The sequence below is a fragment of the Trachypithecus francoisi genome, unplaced genomic scaffold (genome assembly GCF_009764315.1).
Source record: "Trachypithecus francoisi isolate TF-2019V2 unplaced genomic scaffold, Tfra_2.0 Lachesis_group7, whole genome shotgun sequence".
NCBI lineage: Eukaryota > Metazoa > Chordata > Mammalia > Primates > Cercopithecidae > Trachypithecus > Trachypithecus francoisi.
In genome coordinates, this window is record NW_022681472.1 from 13864774 (window position 1) to 13892350 (window position 27577).

General features: G+C 37.3%; 1 protein-coding gene across 6 annotated transcripts in view; it reads right to left on the reverse strand.

The window, feature by feature from the left end:
- The window catches only part of NSMAF (neutral sphingomyelinase activation associated factor), a 75502-nt gene that overhangs the window by 7714 nt on the left and 40211 nt on the right, over positions 1-27577 (reverse strand). For 5 of the 6 annotated variants that reach the window (XM_033202935.1, XM_033202937.1, XM_033202939.1 and 2 more), the window contains 14 exons: positions 17880-18009; positions 16063-16134; positions 14210-14318; positions 11447-11623; positions 10291-10370; positions 9364-9454; positions 9204-9267; positions 7893-7944; positions 7675-7795; positions 7153-7284; positions 5799-5841; positions 5331-5494; positions 3820-3928; positions 2472-2530 (listed from right to left, as the gene is read on the reverse strand). In XM_033202935.1, the coding sequence (XP_033058826.1) occupies positions 2472-2530; positions 3820-3928; positions 5331-5494; positions 5799-5841; positions 7153-7284; positions 7675-7795; positions 7893-7944; positions 9204-9267; positions 9364-9454; positions 10291-10370; positions 11447-11623; positions 14210-14318; positions 16063-16134; positions 17880-18009 (1403 nt within the window). The remainder of the gene's footprint in view (positions 1-2471; positions 2531-3819; positions 3929-5330; positions 5495-5798; positions 5842-7152; positions 7285-7674; positions 7796-7892; positions 7945-9203; positions 9268-9363; positions 9455-10290; positions 10371-11446; positions 11624-14209; positions 14319-16062; positions 16135-17879; positions 18010-27577) is intronic. The other variant, XM_033202936.1, reaches the window with a different exon arrangement.

Genomic DNA, 27577 nt, shown 5'->3' on the forward strand with positions numbered 1-27577 from the left:
TCAAGTGATCCGCCCCCCTCAGTCTCCCAAAATGCTGGGATTACAGGTATGAGCAACTGCGCCCGGCCTCAAAACGACCTCTTAAAACCCAAGACTCACAAATTACAAGACTCTAATGTGCTTCGAACATCCTGTATTTGAGATATGTAACAATCTATTTTCTAACTTACACAGCATGATGTCAGAATGATCTTTAAATAATTTCTTCTGCACAGTATAACTTACTAATTCAACCCAATTTTTGCAACCCTAACACACAGAATTCCTGACAATTTTATAAACATGAGCCTCAATAAGACACTCTTCAGCATTAATTTGAAACCGAAAATGGAAGAATGAACACAGTATCACTTGAACTTTTCCCCGAGCAGTATAATTAGATCTGATAGTCTTCCCAACCTTGCTTTTGATTCTCTTAGGCAATTCTGAGCGTTCACCACAAAATCTATTTAAGATGATTAATTTGGGGCATCCTACGTTATATAAAGATGTTTTTCTCTTCTTGATGTCTAGTGGTTAGGATTTGGTGCTCTCACTGCAGCAGCCTGGGTTCATTTCTCAGTCAGGGAACCAAAAAATGGGAAAAAGAAAATAATAAAAGAAAGAAAAGATGTTTTTCTTGAAATCAAGGGTCCCCTGTACTAGAGGTGAGACCATGTTAAAGACTGCAGTAAAAGCTAAGCTCATAAGTGGCGCGTTGTGTGCATGCCCACATACCTAAACATACTGTATACTAGAAGATATGTAACTTTGCAGTGACCATCAGGATGCATATAAATTAGTAATATGAATTATGAAAATCTAAATATGAGAAGAAACAAACAGAAAAAAAACAAAAGCTTTTGACTTTATTTTTAAACTCTAGGCCGGGCGCGGTGGCTCATGCCTGTAATCCCAGCACGTTGGGAGGCCAAGGCAGGCAGATCACTTGAGGTCAGGAGTTCAAGACCAACCTGGCCAACATGGTAAAACCCCATCTCCACAAATACACAAAAATTAGCCAGGCACGATGGTGGGTGCCTGTGATCCCAGCTACTCGGGAAGCTGAGGGGGGAGAATCGCTTGAACCCAGGAGGCGGAGGTTGCAGTGAGCCAAGATCGCGCCATTGCCCTCCAGCCTGGGCGACGGAGTGAGACTCTGTCTCAAAAAACAAAAACAAAAACAAAAACCTCTCTCTCCTTTATTGGGAAAATCCACAGAGAAGTGACATAATGCTTAATAAGCCTCAGAGGTTTGAAGCCACAACGCTCATAAAATTCATGGTTCACAAGATCATATAAGTATACTGAGCTGAAGGATTTAACAAACCATCCCAGACAAATCCTGCTAAGAACACAGGTTTTGCTTAAAGATAAAGCATTTTGTCTGAGGCTATAATGTTGGCAAACTCCACAGGTACAAATCCTGGCAAAATACAGATTGCTTCCTTCTATCAGAGAAGTGCCTCAGTGACCCTGGCGTGGCCCAGTTTGGGAACTGCACGTGAACTTCCGTTTGGTCTACTGTGTAGAATCACTTCTGTGCTTTGTGGAAAATTTTTTTTATATACAATCCAAGACAGTATTTGAAAAAGAACAGAATGAAATGCTACAGATCATAAACAATGATAACAGAATCTGAGAGTAGTGATTCTGATTTTTCTGGAAGTGTTTAGTTGGATAGCACCTTGTCTTAATGAATGAAAAATATAATTTCCTATGATAAAGACTAAAGAACGAGTAGCCTTATTTTAAAAAGTTACAAACTTTGTCAGAACGAGTTGTTTTCTCATGGAAGCAGGAATAAAGATACTACCCTTTCACTCTGCATCTTTCAGAGTGCCAACAGCGCTCTCAACATGATAAGGTCAAGACATACTTTAATACATAAAATATAATGCAGACTACCAGGGACAGAACAATGGTGTGTATAGTAAGGGATGCTTTCTGCTATATAGCTATAATAAGTCATATCAACGACACACTGCAAGGGTTTTTATAATTTTGATAATGTATAAGCATAGTAAATAATATATTAATGTGATTTTGAGCTAAATCAAATATCCTGAAGAAATGTACACTGAATGAAAGAACTGAAAACCGTAACAGCAAATCTGCATCTCCGCGTGCTAACAGGCACATGCCGATTTCTGATACAGCACTTGTGACTCACGGCCAACCCCAACACGTGGACAGGGCACCCTTTTATGGCAGAAGGGAAGGACCTGACCCAGCAAGGGTGTGGAAAGGAGGCTGTTTCTATCCTCTACCCTCAACTCTGGGAAACCTCATCAGCAACAGAAAGATGTTTCATTATTATTTTTGGCAAATTACGATGAAACTCTATGTAATGTACCACAAAGGAACCACTCTAAGTTTACTTTATGTGGAGGCAGCACATGCAAGTACAGTCCTTGACCGCGAGCTAAATAATAAAGAACTCAGACATTCTAGGATTCTGGTGAAGCCGCCTTTCAGGGAGAAACACTGACCTTGGGATGTTGTGAAGACTGAAGATCCATTGCGAGAGACTGTGATTCCAGTAACTGCTCTGCTCAAAAACAAAGTTTCACAAATTACTACTCATCATGTGTTAGGATACCCTCTTTGTTTCACGTCCTTGATTTCATTTTACCAAGTTTCCTTAATTATTTTCTTCACAGTATGCCTGCTGGATCTGTCCCAGCATAAACCTGCCATTACCAAATCACCACTTGGCAACTTCTCATGTTCTGGCAACACCTGTGGCTAGAAAACATCCCCACTCTTTGCTTCCCTGTGTTCCACATGCAATGCTTCACATATTCCTGACAATTTCTGGCAATTGGAAAACTCTTCTCCTACTATTCCCCCTTGTTTGACCATCACCAAAGGGACAAATTCTTCTTCATAGTCACTTCATTTGCTCATTACTGAAGCTAATTAACTCAGTGACTATTAAATGATGAGAAAATTGGTTCCAGCCTGTCCTCTTAAAGGATCATTCAGTCTTCACTGTCTTGGATTACAAGGTCCCTTCCTATGTGCCATTTAGAGAAGTTGAGAAAAGACAGCCATTGTCATCATGAATCAGCCAAAACTCCTTGTTTCTCTTCCGGAGGCTGGATTGTGACATCAAGGCATCCATCTAATGCAGAGCAGCATGCCCAGCTCCACCTGTGACCAATATGCCAGAGGGGCTGTCTACGGTCATGCAGCAAGGTGGGGCCTAGTCTCTGGACCCGGGTTTCCTCTCTGTAGCAGGATGAACAGGCTAAGTCAGTGCTTCTCAAGCCTTTCTACCAGAGAACATGAAGGTCTTAATGACAGAGGGCAGAGAACACACATGTCATCTCCGGGTCCAACAGCAAGCCCAATTTTCTAGAAGTATAATTATTGTTATAATTATTGTTTTTAAAATTCATGTGAACTTTGCAATGTTCTCTCTCTGAGAGAGCTAATTATTTTTAAAAGGAGGCTTTTCACCTACATTATGTGTAAATTCAACACTTTCGGGGTATATATCACACTTCTCCCATCACAGATGCAAGGAGCTGTGTACCCCAATTTGAGAGGCACAAAACTGGCTGCTCTCTGCAGACCACATCTTGTACTGTGAAGTGACAGACTGCAGAAATGACAGCATGGTAGCTACCACAAATCATTCCGTGCTAAACTTTCCCTACTACATCCACCTCAGGTGGAGATCACTATAGACATTTGGGGAAGATTTTTCAAAATCAAGACAACATTGAAAGGGAATTTTCCCTCTGACTCAGCTTAAAACAGTTTAATCCCATGCCAAGACCCTAACTTTTGCCAGGACCATCAGCTGCTGAGAAGAAGCAGAGATATTCTTACTCTTTGTGGATTTTATAGTGCTCGTGTAACTGCAGTTTGGTGATGTTATTCCAGGCCAGTGTTTTGCTTTCTTCGGTCAGGTCTTCAAAAGACTCTTCACCTGGAGAGACTACATTACATTTTCGCTAAGTCAACTAAGTTACCAACAGACAACAGCATCAGATTCACAATATTTTCTATTAAAATCAAACAACTAAGAAACGAAACACCCTGTCCCAATATGACTGCTTTGAAATGTACCTGTTAGATGGTTCCATGTTAGTCAAGGAAAAAAATTGTATAAAGAACGATAAAAAGTATCCTTGAATAATACTAGAGTCTTTTTATACTTTTATCAATGTTTGCAAAGCTTTCACTTGGCCTCTAACTTATGAATTTGGGGAAATACAAGACTGAGTCATCATTTCCTTGTCAACATTCTTTCAAAACCCTGACAGTTGCCTAAGAATGCTACAGTTTTGTTTTGGTTTGGGGTGGGGAAAGCAGAGATGAAATCAATTACTGCAAGAGCTTCTGGCAGGAGTAATCCTTTTACTTCTGCTTTAAGAACAGCTGAAACAATTACCCTCTTAAAACAATCACATGACAGTGGTTATGGCCTGGTGACTAAGCAGAGCGTACTTTGAAACAGCATCACAAGATAATCCTGTGATCTTTATTATTTAACCCTCTAGAGTATTCTCTCTTAAAGAAGCCACCCCTAGGTCATGTAACTCCAGGAAGCTATTTCTCCATGCTTGAGAGAATGTTCAGCTATGTACGCCTAAAATGTCTGGATGTGCTTGGAACAGACAGGAGGATTGGAGATAAAAAGTGATTTTGCTCCCAAGGCTCCACAGTGTCAACCTGCTTCTGGAAGCCTGTAGGTTTGAAGTTGTCTTATGTAAAATCTAAAACCTGGGTAACTGGAGAAAGGTGAGCATTCTTTCCTACCTTTCCAAATATTAGATGTGAGAACTGGGTCAAGTTCAATTTAGTGCCTAGCACATGCCCATTACAGAACAGACACACTGTAAATGTTTGTCAGTGTTAAATAAGTGAAATCCAATGAAGAGACAGCACTTTGAATTCAAGATCTGTATGTGGGTATAGAAGAGCATAATTAGGGCCAGAGAAAGTCTTTTCTGGTAGACAGCAGGGCTGACAGTGACTGGGAAGGCAGACTGGACAGCCAGGACTGTAAGCATGAAAAGGCGAATAGTTAAGGATCAAACACCAGCTTCAAAACCACAGAAGAGAAAGAGAACCACATCAAAACATACATGGCCAAGTTTCACTCATATTCAATTGCCAGAAAATAAAAGTGATTTGATTTCCCTTACAGTCTATAGCTGAAAACAAACAACATCAGCAAAAACAGGTATTTGTTTTCAGGAGAACTGCAGTAAGGCAGGAGAACACAATCATCTCTAAGTAGCACAACAGTATACGTCTTGTCTCCTCTTCAGAAACATCTTCATCACAGAAGAGCAACACAAGGTGCTCACGTTTATTCTCTTTACAAAATTTACCTGGGGAATCTGCCATAGTTGCATTATAACTGGAGGTCTGGGACAAACTTTTAAACTTTGGGGTGATCCTTCGAGGATGTGGTGTCACAAATAGTTGTTTTGGTGTTTGCCCAAATTCCAAGATTTGCGTAAGCATGGCTACCTTCTCATCAGGATCCTGGATGCTTTGGGACAGAATACAAATAATGTAGTGAACCACTAGGTTCGAGTTCCTTGAAAGCACGCATTTCAAATAGTACTGATCAATAGGAGGGATTAACCCTCAAATAATGACAGCAACTATGTACCAGGGTTGTCTAAACCTCATTACAGACATTCAGAGTATTTTCTGATGCTCAATAACATAACAGTGAAAGCAAGATAGAATTCATTTTAAAATTTCCATACCTCCACATTCAAACAAATATATTAATAATTTAGATAAAGACATATAACTCAAGTAGAAACTCCTTACTGACATACAAGTACCTGTTCAAGTCTACACCTCCTTCATAGGTCAGAGGATGAAATACTGAAAAAGACATACAAAACACTATTGAAAAAAGATGTGCTATTTCAATGTAATATACACTGTTTAGAACTTAATGCAACAACTTAAAACTCATGTTCAAAGAAGTTGCTATTCACTTTGCAAAACAGACTAATATCCAACTGCAGTAAATATCAACTTGAATATTATCTTCAGATGAACAAAAATCTAGTTGTCAGGTAGGGGACCTGTCATCTCAGTCAGCATTATTTTCTCCTGAGAAGAAGCATGACTTATAGAATTAATAAGACTGAATTTCCATATAAAAAATTCAGTCTGAATTTCCAGCTACAGCTCCTTGTTATGAACACGGGAGATATGGATTATATGTTAGTTCATTTATTAAAAAAAGAAAACACACACGAGAAACGTGGAAGAAGACAAGCATTGAAACTGAAGAGAAGGTACACTGCTGCTGTTTTCTTTCTGTTGAATTAAAAAAAACTCTGGCAGCTACTTGGGAGGCTGAGGCAGGAGGACTGCTTGAACCCAGGAGCCAGAGGTTGCAGTGAGCCAAGACTGCGCCACTGCACTCCAGCCTGGGTAAGAGAGCAAGACTCTGTCTCAAAAAAAGAAAAAAAGGAAAAGAAACTTTGGGTCTTCCATGGGAATTGAGGCCACTGTTCTATCTTACTGTAATAGAGTTTTAATTGAAATTACTGAATGGGATGGAGAGTATATGCTAAAATTAGAAGACTTTATAAAAAGACCTCTTGGGGCCAGGATAAGGTTGGTGATATTTGGGCAAAAGTCCTCCCTCCTCATCAGTTACTCAATATCTGATCCAGGGGCTGGGTGTAGTGGCTCACGCCTGTAATCCCAGCACTTTGGGAAGCCAACGTGGGCGGATCATCTGAGGTCAGGAGTTCGATCAACCTGGCCAACATGGTGAAATCCCGTCTCGACTAAAAAAAAAGTACAAAAAAATTAGCTGGGCACTGTGGCACGTGCCTGTAATCCCAGCTACTTGGGAGGCTGAGGCAGAAGAATCACTTGAACCAGGGAGTCGGAGGTTGCAGTGAGCCAAGATTGTGTCACTGCACTCTAGCCTGGTGACAGAGCAAGACTCCATCTGAAAAAGAAAACAAACAAAAAAAAAACATCTGATCCAGGGTCGTGGAGCCAATGGATACTGTGCTCTAACAGAACATGCTTCCACTGAAGAAATAAGACTAATTGCTTTGGCCTCATTTTTTTTTTTTTTTGGTATTGTTTGCTTTCATTTTCCAATGAAAATGAATAATGCTAAATATTCACCCAATGCTAAATAAAATGTCAATGAATATTACATACCATTATGGGCCCCAACTGCACCACTCCCTTTTTGTTTGTAGCCAAATATTAGATCAATCCACTCATGAAGGTGTTCAGACACGTAATTGCTTTCCAATGCATCTTTGCTCTTCTGGAGAAAGTCCTCGGGACCTATTAGATTAGACTCAATCGAAAAATCATGGAGTCTTCATTTTTTTCCCTCCCATTTCTCTTGTCTATCTATATGTATATAAAGTTTCTAGGACAGGCAAGAGGTCCATATATCTTAATGCAGTTTTTTTTTCCTATCATATGAAATGTAAGTTTTTTGGGGAAAAAAGTGGCAAGAATTATTTTCACATTAAGGTCTCTCAAATACATATTAATGTTTTTACATCATAGACTCATATAATGCTTCTGATATGGAATAGGACTCACATCTCCTCATTTAGATAGAGAATTACATTGTGATTTTTAAAATTCTAAGCAATAAAATAATACTAAAATTGCACTACCTGGTGAAGAGTATCTATAATACAACACCACCAAGGGGGGACTCACTGGAGGCCCAAGGGGGAAGCTCCACATCGTCAACCATCTGTCCTCCTTGTCTCTTTCCCAAATCCAACTTCAGGCTATTGACTAGAAAGCTCACATCATCACCATAGAATTCTGGAATTAACTAAAAGTTTCAGGGGGAAAAAAAAAAAGAACAAACATGTTATAAAGCAGTTAGAAACCCCAAGTCCAGTTACTCATCAGCTTTATTAACTGCTTACCTCTTTAAAATCCGTTGCACCATCCAGACAGTTTTTCCAAGTTTCTGCAATACTACATATAAAAAAAAAAATTCACCTATTTTCAGCTATGGAAATAGCAATAGCAGTATTTCCTATGCCCTTGGGGGTTGTTCTACACTTTACCTGTATTAACTTCTGTTTGTCAATCACATAGTTCTAACCATCCTTATGAGTGTCCCACTTTAACAGAAGGGAACACTGGGGCCCAGAGAGTTTTATGTAACTTCTCTAGGGTCACACAGCAGGAGTGGGCATGGAGTCCGAGTCCACACCGTTAGCTACCATATACACACTGCCTCATCCAAGGGCCAAATGGAGGAGGGTGCCTACACACTGAAAGATTAGCACCACTGGTCGGGCGCAGTGGCTCACGCCTGTTATCTCAGTACTTTGGGAGGCCAAGGTGGGTGGATCATGAGGTCAGGAAATCAAGACCATCCTGGCCAACATGGTGAAACCTCATCTCTACTAAAAATACAAAAATTAGCTGGGCATGGTGGCATGCGCCTGTAGTCCCAGCTACTCAGGAGACTGAAGCAGGAGAATCGCTTGAACCCGGGAGGCAGAGGTTGCAGTGAGCCAAGATCACGCCACTGCACTCCAGCCTGGGCGACAGAGCAAGACTCTGTCTCAAAAAAAAAAAAAAAAAAAAAAAAAAGATTAGCCTCACTATCTGAGTGGCTCATTGCAAAGGGAATTATTACTAGATATGTATAGAGTTCAAAAAAGATGAAAAGGACATACCAAAAAATTAACAACAATTATTATCTCAGTGCGGTGGGATACCAAGTAAACTTATTTCCTTCTTTGTATTTTCTGATTGTTTTGGTAAGAAAATATTACTTTTATAATTTAAAAAGTAAAGCCATTTAAATACACACAAGGAGCTATATTCAATTCACAGCAAAATTATCAAGAATAATAAAGTGTGGGAAACAATCTAAATGCTCAACAATGGAGAAAAGAAGTTGAAATAAAACATGGCATATGTTAGAATGTGATACAATAATCTTAAAAAAGAATCACTGTTTTGAAGAATATCTAATAATATGGGAAAAACTTTAAGATTTAATATTAGGTTACAAAAGGCAGGACAAAAAGCTGCACTTAAAATATGTTCTCACATTTACACACACATATTCATGTCTAGAAAAAGCCTGAGGAATAGATAGAACAATTATTGATTTTTTACATTTCTTTAAATTTTTTATCTAGTGCTTTGAAACAAGTATGTTGTATATATACAATCAGAAAGTGTTAAAAATGATAAGCAAGTCATCTGTATCAAACCTGTTGAACATTCTATCTGCATTATCAAATCTTCCATTCTGTAGGCAAAGCATATACTCTGGTGCTAGAGGGGTAAAAAACAGAGATAAGTCAGATCACAGAATCATCGAAGAATACAGTAAAATAACATTTAATTGGGGGTAATGATAAAGAATCTTACCAATCCTAACAAGATAAAAAAGTACATAACCCGGGGAAGAGTAGTGACTCCCATACATGAACTTTGGTTCAGGCATTTCCTGGTAGCGTGTCTAGAATACAGAAAAAAAAAAAAAAAAAAAAAAAAAAATTGTGCTAAGTGTTGGCTATGAAATAAAAACTGACAAGTAGTAAAAGCCTAAAAGAAATCATAACGGCCGGGCGCGGTGGCTCACGCCTGTAATCCCAGCACTTTGGGAGGCCGAGGCGGGCAGATCACAAGGTCAGGAGATCGAGACCACAGTGAAACCCCGTCTCTACTAAAAATACAAAAAAAAATTAGCCAGGCACGGTGGCCGGTGCCTGTAGTCCCAGCTACTCAGGAGGCTGAGGCAGGAGAATGGCGTGAACCTGGGAGGCGGAGCTTGCAGTGAGCTGAGATCCGGCCACTGCACTCCAGCCTGGGCGACAGAGCGAGACTCTGTCTCAAAAAAAAAAAAAGAAATCATAACATAGATAATAGATATACCATATTCCTCAATTTCTCTGTTAGATAAGGAGAAGATAAGAGGGAAAGAGAATCTTTGGCTGAACAGCATTCCTGAGACAAGTATTTTGGTTTCCCTGGCTTAATGGTAACGAAATGTTGGCAGTAGATTAAATAGAACTGATTTTATGTCTCTCTTATGCAATTTACCACAGAATGCCTTCATGAAAATAGTTCCAGCAAACCTGTAAACAGGTCGCCCTCCTCCTTCCCAAACTGTAGACAAGAAATGCAAATGGTGAGCAGTTAATTCATGGTTAGGAGAAAAGTAAGAAAACACTACGTAGAGTCACTGGTGTAATTCCCCTAAACCTTGGAGAAACGAATTTTCTTCCCTAAATAAAAACACAGGCCATGGCTTCTCATCTTGCTTAGAAATGAAGAATCTCTAAGTCCACATACCAGTAGCCTCTCCAGCCGTTCCTTATTTAGGGCCCCCACTGGCTTACTAAGATCCCGGAAGGTTCCTGGATTTGACAAATCTATAAACATAAATCAATAAATAACTTCAGCTTATACTTAGTACCATTAAACTCCTGAATTAATTCAAATATACACATTCACTTCCACAAAAGTTTTTTTAAAAATTGAGAGCGATCCATGAGAGTTATATATTTTTTAGTTATTTATATAGATGTAAAGAAAAGGTTAGCAATTTTGAGTTTTAAGTTAGCCACAACCACTTAAGAGCAACATCTCTAATTTGACAATGCCCTGAACATTAATTTTTAAAAAAAGTTTCGGATTAAGGAACATATATATATATTCCAAGTAAAACAACAACAAAAAACAAATTTTAAAAGCCATTATTCTTCTATCAAGATTTACTTTCTACGTTAGAATTCTAGTGAATATTATTATTCTGCAATATTAGCCTATTTGAGAACTAGTAAGCTAAATATTTTCAGAGAAATACATTCTCACATTTCTAGAAAATCTATTATTTCTTTCAAGTACAAAGGTTCAAGATAATGTGTCAAAAGGAACTGTTCACAATATATAATTTTTAAATATTACAAAATAAAGTTACAATACAATTACATTTTTCTTAAAATAATCTGAGGTAGCAAGAGAAGAGTAGATATGCCCCAAAGGTAAAATGGTTATATCTCTGTAATATAATTATGGATGATTTTTATTTTCTTCTTTATTTCAGGACTTTCCAAGTGTTCTATAATAAATAACCACAGTTTTTAATGTGATTTAAAAAAATAATATGATAAGGTGAGTAGCAATTTTCAAAGTAAGAAGCAAATATTTCAAAACATGGTACTTATAGGTAATAATGATAACCCTGGATTAAAATTATGCCCGTTTTTTTTCTCTGTGTGTGCTTCAAGAAGTATGGTGGAAAAAACATACATGAAACACTTATGTAACACTCATGTAGTACCTTGGAATGGAAATTGGCAGTCCTTAGCAATACAACTGAAATGTGTTGTAATTTGTTCACATGTCACATCATGATTATAAAATAGAATTTATTCTCTCCTTTAAAAACAATACAGATGACCACTTCCCCACTCAACTTGGTCAGAATTCCATGTGTAGCAGTTACCTAGTTCTGAGCTGGAATAATCATGTATTATCCATGGAAACACAGGGTACTGGGAGAGGTCGTTGCAGCTGCGGTCGGCCAGGTTGTTGAGGTGAAGGAGGTACTGATAGTTGGAAAGGTGTCCACGCTGCCACTGCAGCATGTAGCTCTCAGCAGTGTGCTCTGCCACATGGTGCTCTGGGGGAAGAGGACCCACGAGGTCTGCCACTTAACTTCACAAACTTAGTATGCAAAGGCTAGGGGCTTAACGTGTAGACCCTTCCTGTGCATTCTTGAAAAATACATTGTAAGAAAAAGAAAAGTAGGCTGCTGACTTGTTTTCAGAAAGTATTTGTTCAGCTATGTATAAATAGTTCCAAGATCAAGGAGGGGAAATTATTAAATACACTGAGCTATTACCCTACCCTCCACAATAGGATATAACCTAAACAAATACAAAAGTGTAGAGCAAATATATAAATTTACATGTTCATAGGTAATATTTATACAGCAACGAAGAATCCCTCCAAATGTGCTATATCTCCATGCATTTAAAAACCCATGGTCATCTGGGAGCTTATTTCTTTTATTATTTACGAAATTAAAGCAATCTTTTAGTTTTCTTTTAGGCCTGGAAGAGATGTACTACTGTTAATTTGTCAATGACTATATATTATTTATGCACGTGAAGACTAAGGAAAAGAAATCGTTAGAGAAGAAAACAGGCATTTGGCAGGAGGACCAATTCTCAAACTAAAAGAACCAGATCTGTCCCCCAAAATACCTCAACAAAAATGAGATCTTAGGTAAATGCAGCAATGAGAATTTCCCTTTTAGAGTGTAAAATGAATTAATTGTCCTACAAGTGGATTTTCCATTTTGTTCAGAAAATTCTTCTTTCAAGCTTTCCTGATGCATTAAGCATCTTAACTCTTAATATTTATTCTCATTTACTTTTACCAAGTCTCTTCTCTAATCAGCTACTAGGAAAGGCTTCAAAAATCAAAACACACTTCCCCCTCATTTTCTACTTTTGAAACCCCTCAGCAAAAGTATGAACAATCTTAGGAATAAACTCAGTGAGAACTGACAGCTTCTTAGAAGATGGGTATTTTAGATCATGGCAAAGTTTTTGGCTTGAGATTTTAGGACTCACCATGAAAGTTGAGCTTTTTATTGTAATCTTGTTATAGTTTAAAAAAACAAAATTTAAAAACAGATCACGAGACAGAAGATTAAAGTAAACTTGTATCAAAGCTATACTTATACATAAAGTTACCTTGAATAGCTTAATGTATGAACAAAATACTAGCTATATATAAACCTACTTTAAAATAAAAAGTTAAAATAAAAAACCTACTTTAAAATAAATAAATAAAAATAAAAATAAAATAATAAAAATAAATAATAAAATAAAATAAATAATGAAATAATAATAAAATAAATAATAAAAAACCTACTTTAAAATAAAAATGTTCCCTACTGAAAGTCAACTATTCCTCCTTGAAGGAAAATCTCATTTCTAAGGGAAGATATACTTTACTACAAACTTCATAAATGGTCTTGTGGTACACTAAAATAACAAACATATTAAGATGATATTAATAAAATCCCATTATCCGTTTTTTTTTTGACAGGGTCTCACTGTCACCCAGGCTAAATGACAGTGGTGTGATCACTGTTCACTGCAGCCTTGACCTCCCAGGCTCAAGGAATCCTCCCACTTTCAGCCTCTCGAGTAGCTGGGACTACAGGCACGCGCCACCAGGCCCAGCTAATTTTTAATTTTTTTTGTAGAGATGAGGTCAAGCCATGTTGCCCAGGCTGGTCTCGAACTCCTGGGCTCAAGAGATTCTCCCTCCTCGGCCTCCCAAAGTGCCAGGATTACAGTCATGAGCTACCATGCCTAGCCCCAAAATCCATTTTTAAAGATAATTCCATTCTAGTTATCTAGCAACTTTGTAAATTAGAATAATTTAAGTTAGCCTTGCAATGTAATAAAAAAACTTTGGGCTTGAACATCATAATGTAAGTATTTTCTCTGGCAAAGGTGGGAAAAATCACATTTTCCATGAAAAACTGAAGAAAGACCATTAATTAAAAGCAAATTCCACTCCAAAGTCAGCATATTAAGCATAGAAGGTTCACATGTTCCTTTTGCAGTCTTTCAGCTTTGTGGTTCTGATCACAATCAATGATCACAAATGTATGAATAACTCACTGCCTCGCAGTACAAAACTGAGTCTTGGTTCTCATAAACTAATATAAGACCTGATTGAACATAAAAATATTTGAGTGAATTCTTCAAAATCCATTCAATTTGGAGGATGTTAGAATATGAGTATTTAAATATATTTATCTAGAGTTTTTAAAACATACATTCAGAATGAACTATTACCAAAGTGAATTGATATTTCTCAGAATTTTAAAAACATTACTTTGGCAATTATAGTTACTGATGAGAAGAAATTAGAACCACAAACAGACGATTCTAGAAATAGCATTCTTCTTCTCTTATTTCCTATCCCAGATCCTTAGGAGTTGAACTACCTTCATATGAACAGAAACCCTATCTCTACTAAAAATACAAAAAAAATTAGCCAGGCGTGGGGGCAGGCACCTGTAGTCCCAGCTACTCGGGAGGCTGAGCCATGAGATCACTTGAACCCAGGAGACAAAGTTTGCTGTGAGCTGCGATCGCGCCACTGCACTCCAGCCTGGGTGACAGAGCGAGACTCAGTCTCAAAAAAAAAAAAAAGAAACAATGAAGAGTGAGTGCCAAACCTAGGTATGTGGCAATGTAAAAATAGAGATCATCTCTATCTTGAGGTTCATAGAACTTTAGGTAGATGTCAGAACACAGATCGTCTTCTGTGCAAAATACTTCCAAGCCCTATAAATTCAAAAAGAAAAGAATAAAATAAATAGCATTGTATTCCTCTTGCAATCCCAATATAAGTATATAATTACAAAAACTTTCAGTTAAACATTTGTGTTTATTTTTATATCTTATATTCCTGTTTTCAATCTATAAATTTAACTCAGTGACATATATACACATATATGGTTGTGTGTGTGTATATATATATATGTTGTGTTTATAAATGTTCTGAGAACAAGATAGTATCTCAGCTAAACTTTGTAAATCACCTTGGGTGTTGAATATTTTCATTAATAATAGCTTTTGTGAACTTATTTTGAAATTCAAAAATCGCTGATCCATGTCTTCACATCTCTTCTTCAAACATAAATGTTTAGCTTTCTTTCATAAGTTAAATAACATATATATATTTTTGAGACCGGGTCCTGCTCTGTTGCCCAGGCTGGAGTGCAATGGTGTGATCATCGCTCATTGCAGCCTCAAACTCCCTGGCTCAATTGATCCTCCCACCTCAGCCTCTTGAGTAGCTGGGCTACAGGTGCACCATGCCCAGCTAAGAAATAAAAATTATGCATACCTAACAAACTGATAATTGAATAACTCATTCAATTAATACATTATTATTATCTTATAAAAACCTATGAGCTTTGTGACAATAGTATTGGTAAGGCTGAGCTAGCAAAGGAATAGACAAAGCCAGGATGAAAGCCCAGAGCTGCCCTTGGTTCAAAAACAGGCTTTTACAATGTACTAGCTGGGAGCTTAGGAAGTTAACCCCTGGAGTCTCAATTTCTTTATCTGTAAAATACAATACTATCTACTTCATAAGACTTACAATGGCAAATAAATGAAACATTATACATAAATTGCCTAGTACATAGAAAGCACTTAATCAATGTTAATTTCTTCTCTTTTTCAGACTGCAGCTCTATACCCAAAGGAGGAGATTTTTAATAGTATCTGTTTCCCTGATCCACTATTAGTGCTGGGAATGGAGGAATGGCCTTTTAAATAAAACAGGCAGCAAAACAGTAGAATTTCACAAATTAAAAGCACAAAAATAAGAGTTAAAATTTCACAATGCTTTTGTAATGTCACCAAGTTACTGGTTAATCTTCAAAGGAGAAAAAATGAATTTCTATTGGTGTCAAATTAAAACACCTTGGAATCATACCTTCTGTAGGGATTGGTTACTAAAGTAAGACATGTGTCAGAAATACCTAAGTATAGAAATACACTTATTCAGGGAATGGTGGAAAGAACTGCCTATATGATTTAAACGGTTATTTTGTCCATTTCTCTCTCTCAGCAAGCCCAAAGGCTGAATTAATGTAAGTTAACTGTGAATATACTACTTCCACTAAAGAAGTAATTTTGTAATATCTTCCAAATTTTGCTTTGAGACCTAACTGCTATGAATGCTGGAGGCAAGTACAACCCAGGGCTGGTTTTACACAGACCATTCTAGCCTGAGCCCAGAAACTGAGAATGGAGTGAGAAATTCAAAGGTGCTCTAGCCCTCTTGCTCTTGGAGCCAGAAATATTTCACAATAGAACATCTTCTCTCCATGAAGGACTTATTCCTTTATGAATTTCTAGCTTCTCCAAAAGAAAGAACAGCAAAATCAGAGTCTAATTTCTTACAAGGCAATGTACTTGTACTTTCAGACATCCCATAGGTGTTTACTGTCAATAAACTGCTTGCTAAACTGCAGGTGTGGCAATCATCCCCCAGCACAGCCTCCCAAGGACTCACCAAAGGCATGAGGCCGTGCCTCCTTTTGTAGATGCGCCGGACATCTTGGAGTGTTATTTGGACCACAGGTTTCTTTAAAAGTAGAAAGACAATCTCAAACATTATTGTTCTGACACAATTAGAAGTTGTTCTGCAGTATCAGAAAGTGGGGGAAAAAATCAACAAATCTCGCCTTCCTAATGAACCACTGGAAAGGGAAATCTTGGAACAAGGTGAAATCTGGTTTCCCATTCTGCTCTGTCATCTTTCACTAGCTTTATGATCTTGGGCAAGTCTTCCTCCTTGCCATGTGGCATCCGCCAAATGATAATGCAATCATCTATCTTTCAGGGATCTTTCAGGTTAGTTTGGGTGGGGTGATATCTTTCAGGTTAGATTGTGGGATGATAAGAAATATAAAGAACTGGCATAAATCACCTCTCAGGAATCTTGCTATCTTTTTTTGACAAATAGTTTGCTTAGCACTGACACACGTCCTTTTTTAGAGAATCCTGTCTTTTATCTCACTAAAAATGACAGTGTATTAAGGCTCACAAATTACTAAAGTATAAAGCAAGGCCTCTAAATTTTTTCTTTGTTAATGAAGAAGAAAATTGTCTTGCTTTTCTATAATTTTAAAACACTAGCAAGAGAGAAAGGAGGTTTAATAAGGCAGAGATTGGCTAATGGCTATGCTTCCGTGGTCCTCCTCCCAAGTGGGAGGGATGATGGGTACGCAGAGGTCAGTCTGTCCAAGAGTGGAAACTGCCCTGGAGGCCCAGAGTCAAGTCTTGTAAACAACTGGTCAAGGATCCCAGCCAGTACTGGGAAGGGGTAAAGGCCCATATCATGGATTGTGAAGCTACGGTACACAGACATTTTTTTCTCAAAATTTCTGACCCAAGCAATAGTAGCAGCCAAGCCAATTTATTACACTCCCCGAGAATGCTGTGCCAGCAGCATGCAGTGTCTACTGGAGAACTAGGAACGTGAGCCCCACCACCTAGTGGACAGAATCGCTATAGCATAATCTTTCACTCAGGAGAGTTTGAGATGTTTTAGTGCCCTGTAATGACCAGCCTGGACAACCTCCAAGGTGGAACTTTCACTGGCAGAAAACACTCCTGATTCTTGGGCCCTGCCAAATGGCCCCACAGCACTACCAGGGTGTGTTAGGATTTCTGTTCTTTTAATGGATCATGCTAAAAAGTGGCCAGATCTAGATAAGCAACAAATCTTTACAAGTTTCAGCATGGAAATCTAAGTTCATCTTTACTTTCTGGCCTTGTAAGTCTGGTGTCATTGTGAAAGAGAAGATTGTTTCCAACACCCTAGCAGGAGCCCACAACTGTCAGACGGCAGGATCTCCACACACACCTCTGCACTAGCTAGGAGGACCTGCTCATAGTGCTCCTTCAGGAAAAATTCAGATCTACTGAGGTTGTTCATATAAGCAAATATATTTCAAAATCCAAAATCCATTTCTTATTAATCATAGCACATTTCACTGGTCTCTCAGAAATGCCTCCTTGAAGAAAGGTCTAAATCTCTAGCGACCCTTTACTAAAATCGGGAGGAGCAGGGTTTCTTTTCACCACCCTGAGAGCAAGTGCCCCTGACATGACTGAAAACAGAATAAAGGAACTCAAACTTCGGAGACTCCACACCACGATTACACACAGTGTTTGTAAAATACACAGATGCTACCTGTGAAGGGGGTGGGCGGGGACATGACTTTTGATCCTCATCAAAAAGTGAGGTCACAGGCATTGTGAGGCCATGGTCTGGAAACAGCTTAAATATGGGCAGCTCCCCACCTGACCCTGCAGTACACGCACCGGGTAGCCGTTGAGAGGCTGAAAATAGAGGTTTGTGTCCGTGATGCACACATGTCCAGGATTAGTCACCAGCGGTGTCACCATTTCTGCTTTGCATTCCATGTGCAGCTTTTCAGAAATGTTTTGGAACCTGAAAATATGTTTTTCAGCAAAAGCAAGAAAAATCAGAAATTGATCTACTTTCTAGGTGTATCTAAGGGAGCTACAGTGTGACTTTGTATGACATTTGTCTAAACACTACATTTAATACAAGAAAGATGGTAATATAAATTGATTGCTTAGATAAAACTGACACTTTAGAAATGGCATGACAAAAACTCATTTTTCAAAGACATAGGTGAGATTATGTACCACAGAAGCCATGACAGACAAATAAATACCAAATAACCCTTAACTAAACTCATTCCCCCCAAAATAAACAGGTCTTAAAACTATTCTTACATTTAAATTATTTCCTATTTTTGTCATTATTTTTATTGTCCTATAAACCATTTTGACACAAGTGGCATTTATTTCACACTATATTTTATAAGGCTGTGACTACATAATTATAATTACTTGAATTATAATACATTCGAGTAATTGTATATTCCTTTGTATATTCTTGAGTATATCCCTTTGTGGATTTACTGCAGAAAAGCAATGAAAAATGATTTCTCAACTACCCACTCCTAAAATATTTAATCAACAAAGTCCCTTCTCATTCTACTTTACTGATTTAAGGAAAAATAAAGAGAAAACAATCAAATCATCAACATTTTAAGACAATTACTGAAATAACTGGTTTAAAAATAAATCTCTTTATAAGTGACAGGACAAAAAGATACAGGGAAGACCTTCACTTCAAGTTAGGATGGGGAAGCTATAAGAGACTGTTGAAGCTTTCACCCTAACAACCAAAATGAGCTGGATATACTGAAAAATCTTCATAGCTTTTTAAAACCCACTGTGATGTTGAGGATGCAAAGAAACCTAAACGAACATGATTGCAAAAAGGAAGAGACCACCAGGTGAGTGGCAGGAGGAGGAGCAACCTATGATAGAAGTGAGTAAGGGCTGCAGAATGAAGAGAGATCTTCAGGGAAAAGGAAAGCCAGAGTTGAGACTGGAGAGCGAAGAAAGCTCCCCAGAGATCCAAAAATGCTGCCAACTTTGGTGCAAAACAAGGGAAATCTCCCACAGTCCAGAAACCTGATGGCTCAATTGTAAAGCACAAATATATCTCTAGAATCCTTCAAGTGCTGAGATCCCAAGTCCTGTGGAAGAGAAGGTCTTTATCACTCCCTCAATGGAGTTGTAGGCAGTGTTGTCTTAAATTTAACCACAGGTGCAACAAAGTCTTAATGCAGCTCAGTGACAGATTTGATCGACAGAACCTCCCTGTACAAGTAGCCTGACAGAATAAGAGGTGGCATGACCACTTCTGGAAGTAAATATTATTTGTTTCAGTCTCAACCTTTCCTTTGTAACAGAACTTAATAAAAAAAATTACAATATAATAAAATTATAATACATAACAAAGAAGCAAGAAAATATGACTCATGCGCAAGAGAGAAAAGACTCTATAGAAGATGTGCCAGACATTGGATCAATCAGAGGAAGACTTTAAGATAACTATAGTAAATATGATAAAGGGTCAAGAACAGTCCAGGCATGTTGGCTCACACCTGTAATCCCAGCACTTGAGAGGCCAAAGCAAGAGGATCACTTAAGCCTAAGAGTTTGAGACCAGCTGGGTAACATACTGAGATACCATCTCTACAAAAAATAAAAAATTAGCCAGGCATGGTGGCATGTGCCTGTGGTCTGTTACTCAGGAGGCTGAGGATCCCTTGAGCCCAGGAGGATGAGGGTGCACTCAGCCATGATTATGTCACTGCACTCCAGCCTGGGTGACAGAGTGAGACCCTGTCTCAAAAAAAAAAGAGAAAAGGGTCAATAAGAACAAAAGACGGACAACACATGTGAAAAGACAGAGAGTTTCAGCAGAGAAATAGAAACTATGAAAAAGAACCAAATGGAAATACAGGAATAAATATATTGATATCACAAAGAATTAATTAAACAATCTTAACAACAGACTGGATGTAGTGGAGGGAAGGTCCAGTAAGGCTGAAAACAGGTCAATAAAAAGTGTCCTAACTAAAACAAAACCAAAGGAGAAAAAAGAATGAAAAAAATATATAGGAGCACATATCTGAGACCTGAAGAAATATATCAAACATACTAACTTAAGTATAACTGATTATAGAATAAAAGACAGAAAATAGGACAGAGGAAATGGAGAAGAGAATGGCTGAGAACTGATGAAAGATACCCGTTCATAGATGCATGTTACTCTGAAACTCTATGTGACATAATAAAAAAATATATCATTTGGTCTCTGCTCCCAATTCATGGCACAGAGCTCCTGAAACTTCTGTAATTTCCCGAGTAACAGAGGTGTTAGGTCCATCTTTTGTTCTAATATTTGGTCTTTGGTCCTGATTCCTGACATAGACCTCCTAAGCCCTTGGAATTTCCTGAGTTATAGAAGCGTCTTTTGCTCTAATGAGGCAACTGTGTATGGAATCCTGGATGGGTGCTGGCCACCACAAGGACCAAGCCCTGATGAGAGGCTTAGAGCTTTCGGCCACACTCCCCCTTTTCAGGCTAAGGGAGAGAGGCTGGAGACTGAGTTAATATTTGACTATGCCTATGTGATGAAGCCTCCATAAATGCCCCTAAACTATGAGGCTGGGAGAACTTCTGGGTTGCTGAAGACATCTATGTGCCAGGAGGGTGATGTACCTTCACTCCACAGGCACAGAAGCTCCTGCACTCATGACCCTTCCTTCCAGATATCACCCTATGCATCATCCAGCTGTTCATCTGTACCCTTTATCATGTCCTTTATTATCATAATAAACTAGTAAACATAAATAAGTATTTCTGAGTTCTGTGAGCCATTCTAGTGATCAAACCTACAGAATGTGTTGTGGGAATCTCTGATTTACAGCTGGTTGGTCAGAACACAGGTGACAACTTGGATTTGTGATTGGCATCGGAGGTGAGTGGGGGCAGCCTTGTTGCGCTGAGCTCTTAACCCCTGGGGTCTGTGCTAACTCCAGGCAGACAATAACTGAATTGAATTGTAGAATACCCAGCTGGTGTCAGAGAACTGCTTGGTATAGGAAAAAGCCAGACAGCTGATCACTGAAGTGTCCTGTGTTGACAGCATAGTAGGAATTTCCCCATCATACACTCTGAAACCTTCAAGCAGGATGAGCACAAGAAAACCACATCTTACACAGGGAACAACAATTCAAATCATGGGGCTCCTCACTGGAAACAATGGAATGACAGTCTTTAAAGTGGTAAGAAACCTGCCAACCTAGAATTCTATATCCAAAAACACCCTTCAAAAATGAAGGTAAAATAAATTATCTTCTTCTTAGGCAAAGCTGAGAGAATTCATCTCGAATGGATCAGCTTGTAATGAATGCCACAAAAAGTGTTTTAGACTAAGGAAAAATGATACCAGATGAAATACCAGATTTTCAGAAAGGAAAGAAGACTAGAAATTATAAACATCTAAATATCTAAGTATTAAAAATATTTTTAATTTCTATGCAAACACATATGTATGTATCTAAATTCTTTAAAAAACTACTGATTTTTAAAGCACAAATAAGAATATTGTATTGTGGGTTTTATGGAATATGCATAAATTAGCTACAAGATAAGATCATAACAGGCAGGAGAGGCTAAATGGAAATACATTGGAGTAAGGTTCTTGTATTGGTGTAAAGTAGTATGAAATAATATTATCTGAAGGTACACTCTGGCACAAGGTACATATTGTAATCTCTAGAATGACCACTAAAAATAACACAAAGTGCTACAGCTAAAAAGTCAATCGAGTAGATAAAATGGAGTACTGAAAAATACTAGATTTACTGAAAAGAAGGGAAAAAACGAGACACCAAGAAAAAAATACAGAAACAACGTGTGCCACATAATGATGTTTCGGTCAATGACACTGCATATACTAGTGGTCTCATAAAATTATAATACCATATTTTTACTCTACCTTTTCTATGTTTAGATACATAAATACTTACTATTATAATTGCCTACAGCATTTAGTACAAGTTGAGTATTCCTTATTCAAAACACTCGGGAGCAGAAGTGTTTTGGATTTTGGATTTCTGAATGTTTGTATCATATCGGTGTGCCTCCCTAATCACAAAATCTGAAATCTGAACTGCTCCAGTGAGCACCTCCTTTGACCATCATGTTGGCACTCAAAAAGTTTTGAGTGCATTTCGGACTTTTGGAGCATTTTGGACTTTAAATGTTTGAATTAGGGATACTCAAGTGGTACAGCAAAATGCTGTGCAGGTTTATAACCTAGGAGCAATAGGCTATACTGTATAGTCTAAGTGTGCATTAAGTTGTACCATTCAGGTTTGTATAAGTGCACCCTATGATGTTCTCACAATGACCATTGCCTAACAACACATTTCTCACAACATATGAGGTGGGAAATTAAATAAAAATAAAATTAAAAAGAAAGAGAAATAAGTTTTCCTGTGTTAGGCTGACTTGTCCGAGAGGCAGCAACAGGCACAGCCCAGATCCAGGAAAAGTCTAGATAATATTATCTAATGTGCTCTGAAGACTCTCCCAACACTCCTTTAACATAGGGATAAGAAAAACAAATTTTCCTTTGTTTAATGGAATGAGTTTATAGATTCCTGTTCTCTGTAACTAGTGACTTCAAGTATTGTTTTATCTAAGCAGTAGTGTGAAGGTCATAAGTCTCTAAGCAGGCCTGAGTTACGGCCACCTGGGGCCATAGTAAAGGTTATAGGATAAGCCCATGCCTAGGCAAACCTAGATAATGGATATCTGGGTCGCATAGCAATGGTTATGTGCAATCTTGAGTTATAAACTTGTTACAATTTGATTAACTGTCTTTGTCCTGCCTCTGTATCCCTGCTTTTACACCACTGTAAGCTTGCTTCAAGCTGGCCCACCCCTTTTTGTGAAGTGTGTATAAAACTTTGTTCCAGGCCCGGTCATTTGGACGTTGAGTCAGCTGGGCCTAAGTGCACTCAATAAAAGATTCTCCTGTTTTAACCCGAAGTATCTCTCTCGTCCTCCTGAATCCCACAACACATATCCTGTCATTAAGTGATGCATGACTGTCCTAAGATACTAGGCTTAAAACTAGCTAGTCTATAATTATATAATTATAAATTATCTAAACATTCTCATTGAAAAGCAGAGATTGTCAGAATGCATAAAAACCAAGACTCAACTATATATTTAAATTACATATATTTTAAAAACAGAATACAGGCACAAGTTAGTAGTAAAAGGACAGAAAAAGATGTATCATGCAATCACAACACATAAGAAAACTGATGTGGTTACTTTAAAGGAAGACAAAGCAGACTTCAAGAAAAACACTATTACAAATAAAGAGGGACATTTCATAATAATGAAAGGATCAATTCATTAAGAAGACATTATGCATCTTAATGTATATGAATATAATAACAGAGCTTTACAACACAAAGTGCATAAATTGACAGAAATAAGAAAAGAAATAAATCACCACTGACAATCTTAACATCCTCTCTCAGTGACTGATAGCACAAGTCAACAAAAAAAAGTAATGAAATATATTTGATCCAAATGACCATCAACCAATTGGACCCACAGGGCATTTATGGAATACTATTTTCAACAACTGCAGAGCTCACATTCCTTTCAATGGCATGTGAAATGTTCACCAAGATAGGCCATGTGCTGGGCCATAAAACAAACCTGAACAAATATCAAAAGACTGAAATCACACAGAACATATTCTCTGATCAGATATTAAATTACAAATCAGCATCTACAAATATCTACTAAAAATCCCCAAATATGTGGAAGTTAAACATACTTCTAAATTACCTACGGGCCAAAGGAGAAATGATGAAGAAAATTACAAAATATTTTTATATTAATGGTAAAAAAAAAAATATCAAAATCTGCAGAATGTTGCTAAAGCAGTGCTTAAAGAGAAAATTATAAGTTTAAGTGCTTCTATTACAAAGGAAGGAATAAAATTGTTGATCTAGGCTTTGTTCTTAGAAAGCTAGAAGAAGAAGCTTAAACCCAAAGCAAGCTGAAGGAAGAAAATCATAAAAGTGGACACCAACTATAAGCAAAGTGAAAAAGCAGAAAAATATCAACAGTCAAAATGTGGTCATTTGAAAGGTTAATAAAATTGGTAAGCCCTGGCAATACTGACTTTTTTAAACAGAGAAAACACAAAGTATCAGCATAATGAATGAAAGAAGGGTCCATACTACAGATGCTGCTGGCATTAAAAGGACATAAGGAACTTCGTACCAATATGTCTGACAACTTAGATGAAATGGACAATTTATTTGAAATACACAAGTTACCAAAACAGGCACAGAAGAAACAGACAAATGGAACAGTCCTATGTTCAGTAAATAAATGGAATCCCAAAGGACACCTTAGACCTAAATGGCTTCATCAACAAATTCTATTAAAAATTTAAGGAAGAAATAACACCAATCCTACACAAACTTTTTCTGAAAACAGGAGATAAAGAAAACCTCCATAGTCATTTTATGAGGTCAGCATAACCCTGCACCACACCTGACAAATACCTTACAAGAGAATTACAGAGCAATATCCCTCATCAATATAGATGCGAAAATACTAGCAAAGCAAAGCCAGTAATATGTAAAAAGGATAAGACATCATGATCTCAAATTAGATTCAGCCCATGAATACAAGGTTGGTTTAACATTGAAAAAAATCAATCAGTATAATTCAAAACATTAACAGAATAAAGAAAAAAATATGATCATGTCAATGAATGCAGAAAAAATACTTGATACAAATACAAAATTCTACACCCATTATTGAAAAAACTCTCAGTAAACTAGGAACAGAAAGGAACATTTTCACTTTGTTAAAGGGCAGCTATGAAAAACCTACAGCTAGCATCATCTTTGAATGATGAAACATTAAGCCCTTTTCCTGTAAGATCAAGAATGAGGCAATAATGTCCATTTCCACCACATCTATTAATAAAACTGTGCAATGAGGCAAGAAATAGAAAATAAAAGCCATAGGGATTTCTGTGAAACTGTCATTATTCACAGATTAAATGATTATGTACATAAAAACTCCATGGAATCTAGCAAAAAACACTCTAAGACTAATGAGTGAATTTAGAAGAGTCACAGTATGCAAGGTCAATTTAAAAAAGAACTGTATTTCTATATACCAGTAACAAATAGTTGGAAAATAAATTTTCAATAGTATCAAACAATCAAATATCTAGGAATATGTCCAACAAAAGATGGCAGCACCTACATATTAAATAGAACAGGGATTCTGAGTGGGGCGTGAAAGAGAAACCTGTACTATTCTTTTGGTCTGTTCTTTTTAAAGCTACAATCATTATAAAATAAAGTATTTTAAGGAAGACTTTTGGGGTAGAAAAGGGGAAATTTTAAATTCAAAATGGATTAAATATTTAAATGTTAGACCTAATACCACAAAAACCCTAGAAGAAAACCTAGGTAATACCATTCAGGACATAGGCATGGGCAAGGACTTCATGACTAAAACATGAAAAGCAATGGCAACAAAAGCCAAAATAGACAAATGGGATCTAATTACACTAAAGAGCTTCTGCACAGCAAAAGAAACTACCATCAGAGTGAACAAGCAACCTACAGAATGGGAGAAAACTTTTGAAATCTACCCATCTGACAAAGGGCTAATATCCAGAAACTACAAAGAACTCAATCAAATTTACAAGAAAAAAACAACCCCATCAAAAAGTGGGCAAAGGATATGAACAGACACTTTTCAAAAGAAGACATCTAAGCAGCCAATAGACACATGAAAAAATGCTCATCATCACTGGTCATTAGAGAAATGATGCAAATCAAAAACACAAAGAGATACCACCTCACACCAGTTAGAATGGCAATCATTAAGAAGTCAGGACACAACAGATGCTAGAGAGGATGTGGAGAAATAGGAACACTTTTACACTGTTGGTGGGAGCGTAAATTAGTTCAACCATTGTGGAAGACTGTGATGATTCCTCAAGGATCTAGAACTAAAATTACCATTTGACCCAGCCATCCCATTACCAGGTATATACCCAAAGGATTATAAATCATGTTGCTATAAAGACACATGTACACATATGTTTACTGTGGCACTATTCACAATAGCAAAGACTTGGAATCAACCCAAATGTCCATCAATGATAGACTCGATTGAAAATGTGGCACATATACACCATGGAATACTATGCAGCCATAAAAAAGGATGAGCTCATGTCCTTTGCAGGGACATGGATGAAGCTGGAAACCATCATTCTCAGCAAACTATCACAAGGACAGAAAACCAAACACTGCATGTTCTCACTCACAGGTGGAAACTGAACAATGAGATCACTTGGACACAGGGTGAGAAACATTGCACATCGGAGGGTGGGGGTCTGGGGAAGGGATAGCATTAGGAGAAATACCTAATGTAAATGATGACTTGATGGGTGCAGCAAACCAACATGGCATATGTATACCTATGTATCAAACCTGCACTTGTGCACATGTACCCTAGAACTTAAAGTATAATTTTTTTTAAAAAGGGGAAATTTTAATACGAAGCTATAAGATATTATGATTTCACATTTTTAATGATTTTATATTTTATTATATATCAGATGTTATTATGGAATTATTGCTAATGGAGTGTGATAATGGTATCAAGGAATGGAGTATATCCTTCTAACAAGCACCTGCCGAAGTACTTATGGGGGAAGTGTTATGATAGCTCGGAATTCAGTTTCAAATGATTCAGAAAAAATATATACACATATATTTTATACACAATACAAACATACACATTTATACATAGAAATAACACACACAGAGCAACAATGTGAGCAGGAGCAGGCATGACTTAAAGAAAATTTGGCAAAATGTTAAATTAACATCTGGTGAATCACAGGGGACCTGCCTTCATTGTATTAGTGTTTCAACTTGTGATGGTTTAAAATTTTTCAAAATAAAAAGTATTAAAAATAGTTTACCTTATATTCCTTTAATAAAAAATTATCTCCTCAGAAATATGATGAAAGCTTATCCTAGCAGAAGTTTACCTTTTTTTCTTCTACAGAAAGTATACAACACTGGAATATTTCATTTCATATTGCAAAAATCCCTTTCCCCAAATTCTTTAGCCTAATATTTCAGCAACTGGATACATTAAAACGTTCACAGTGAACCATTTTTTAAATGAATGTCATGCTGAAGCCCAGAATTGAAGTCTAAATTGCTACTTGGAAAAATGACACATTCTAAGTAGGTCAGAAGAAGCTAATTCTTCTTCTTATTATTCCCTTTCCTTTCTAAAATGGAAACTATTCTTCCCTAAGCAATTCACTTACCTAATATATCCTGCCAGTATAAAAATGGAAAGAAAATTAATGCTATATAGTGAAGCAGAGAAAGAATCAAACAAACATAACCACAAAAAACACATTACTGGCCAGATGGCTTTACTGGCAAGTTCTTTAACACATTAAAATGTAGGGTAAGGGTCAAGATGACTGATTCCCAAATCTCACAAAGGTAGCAATAAAATAGAATATTACAAAC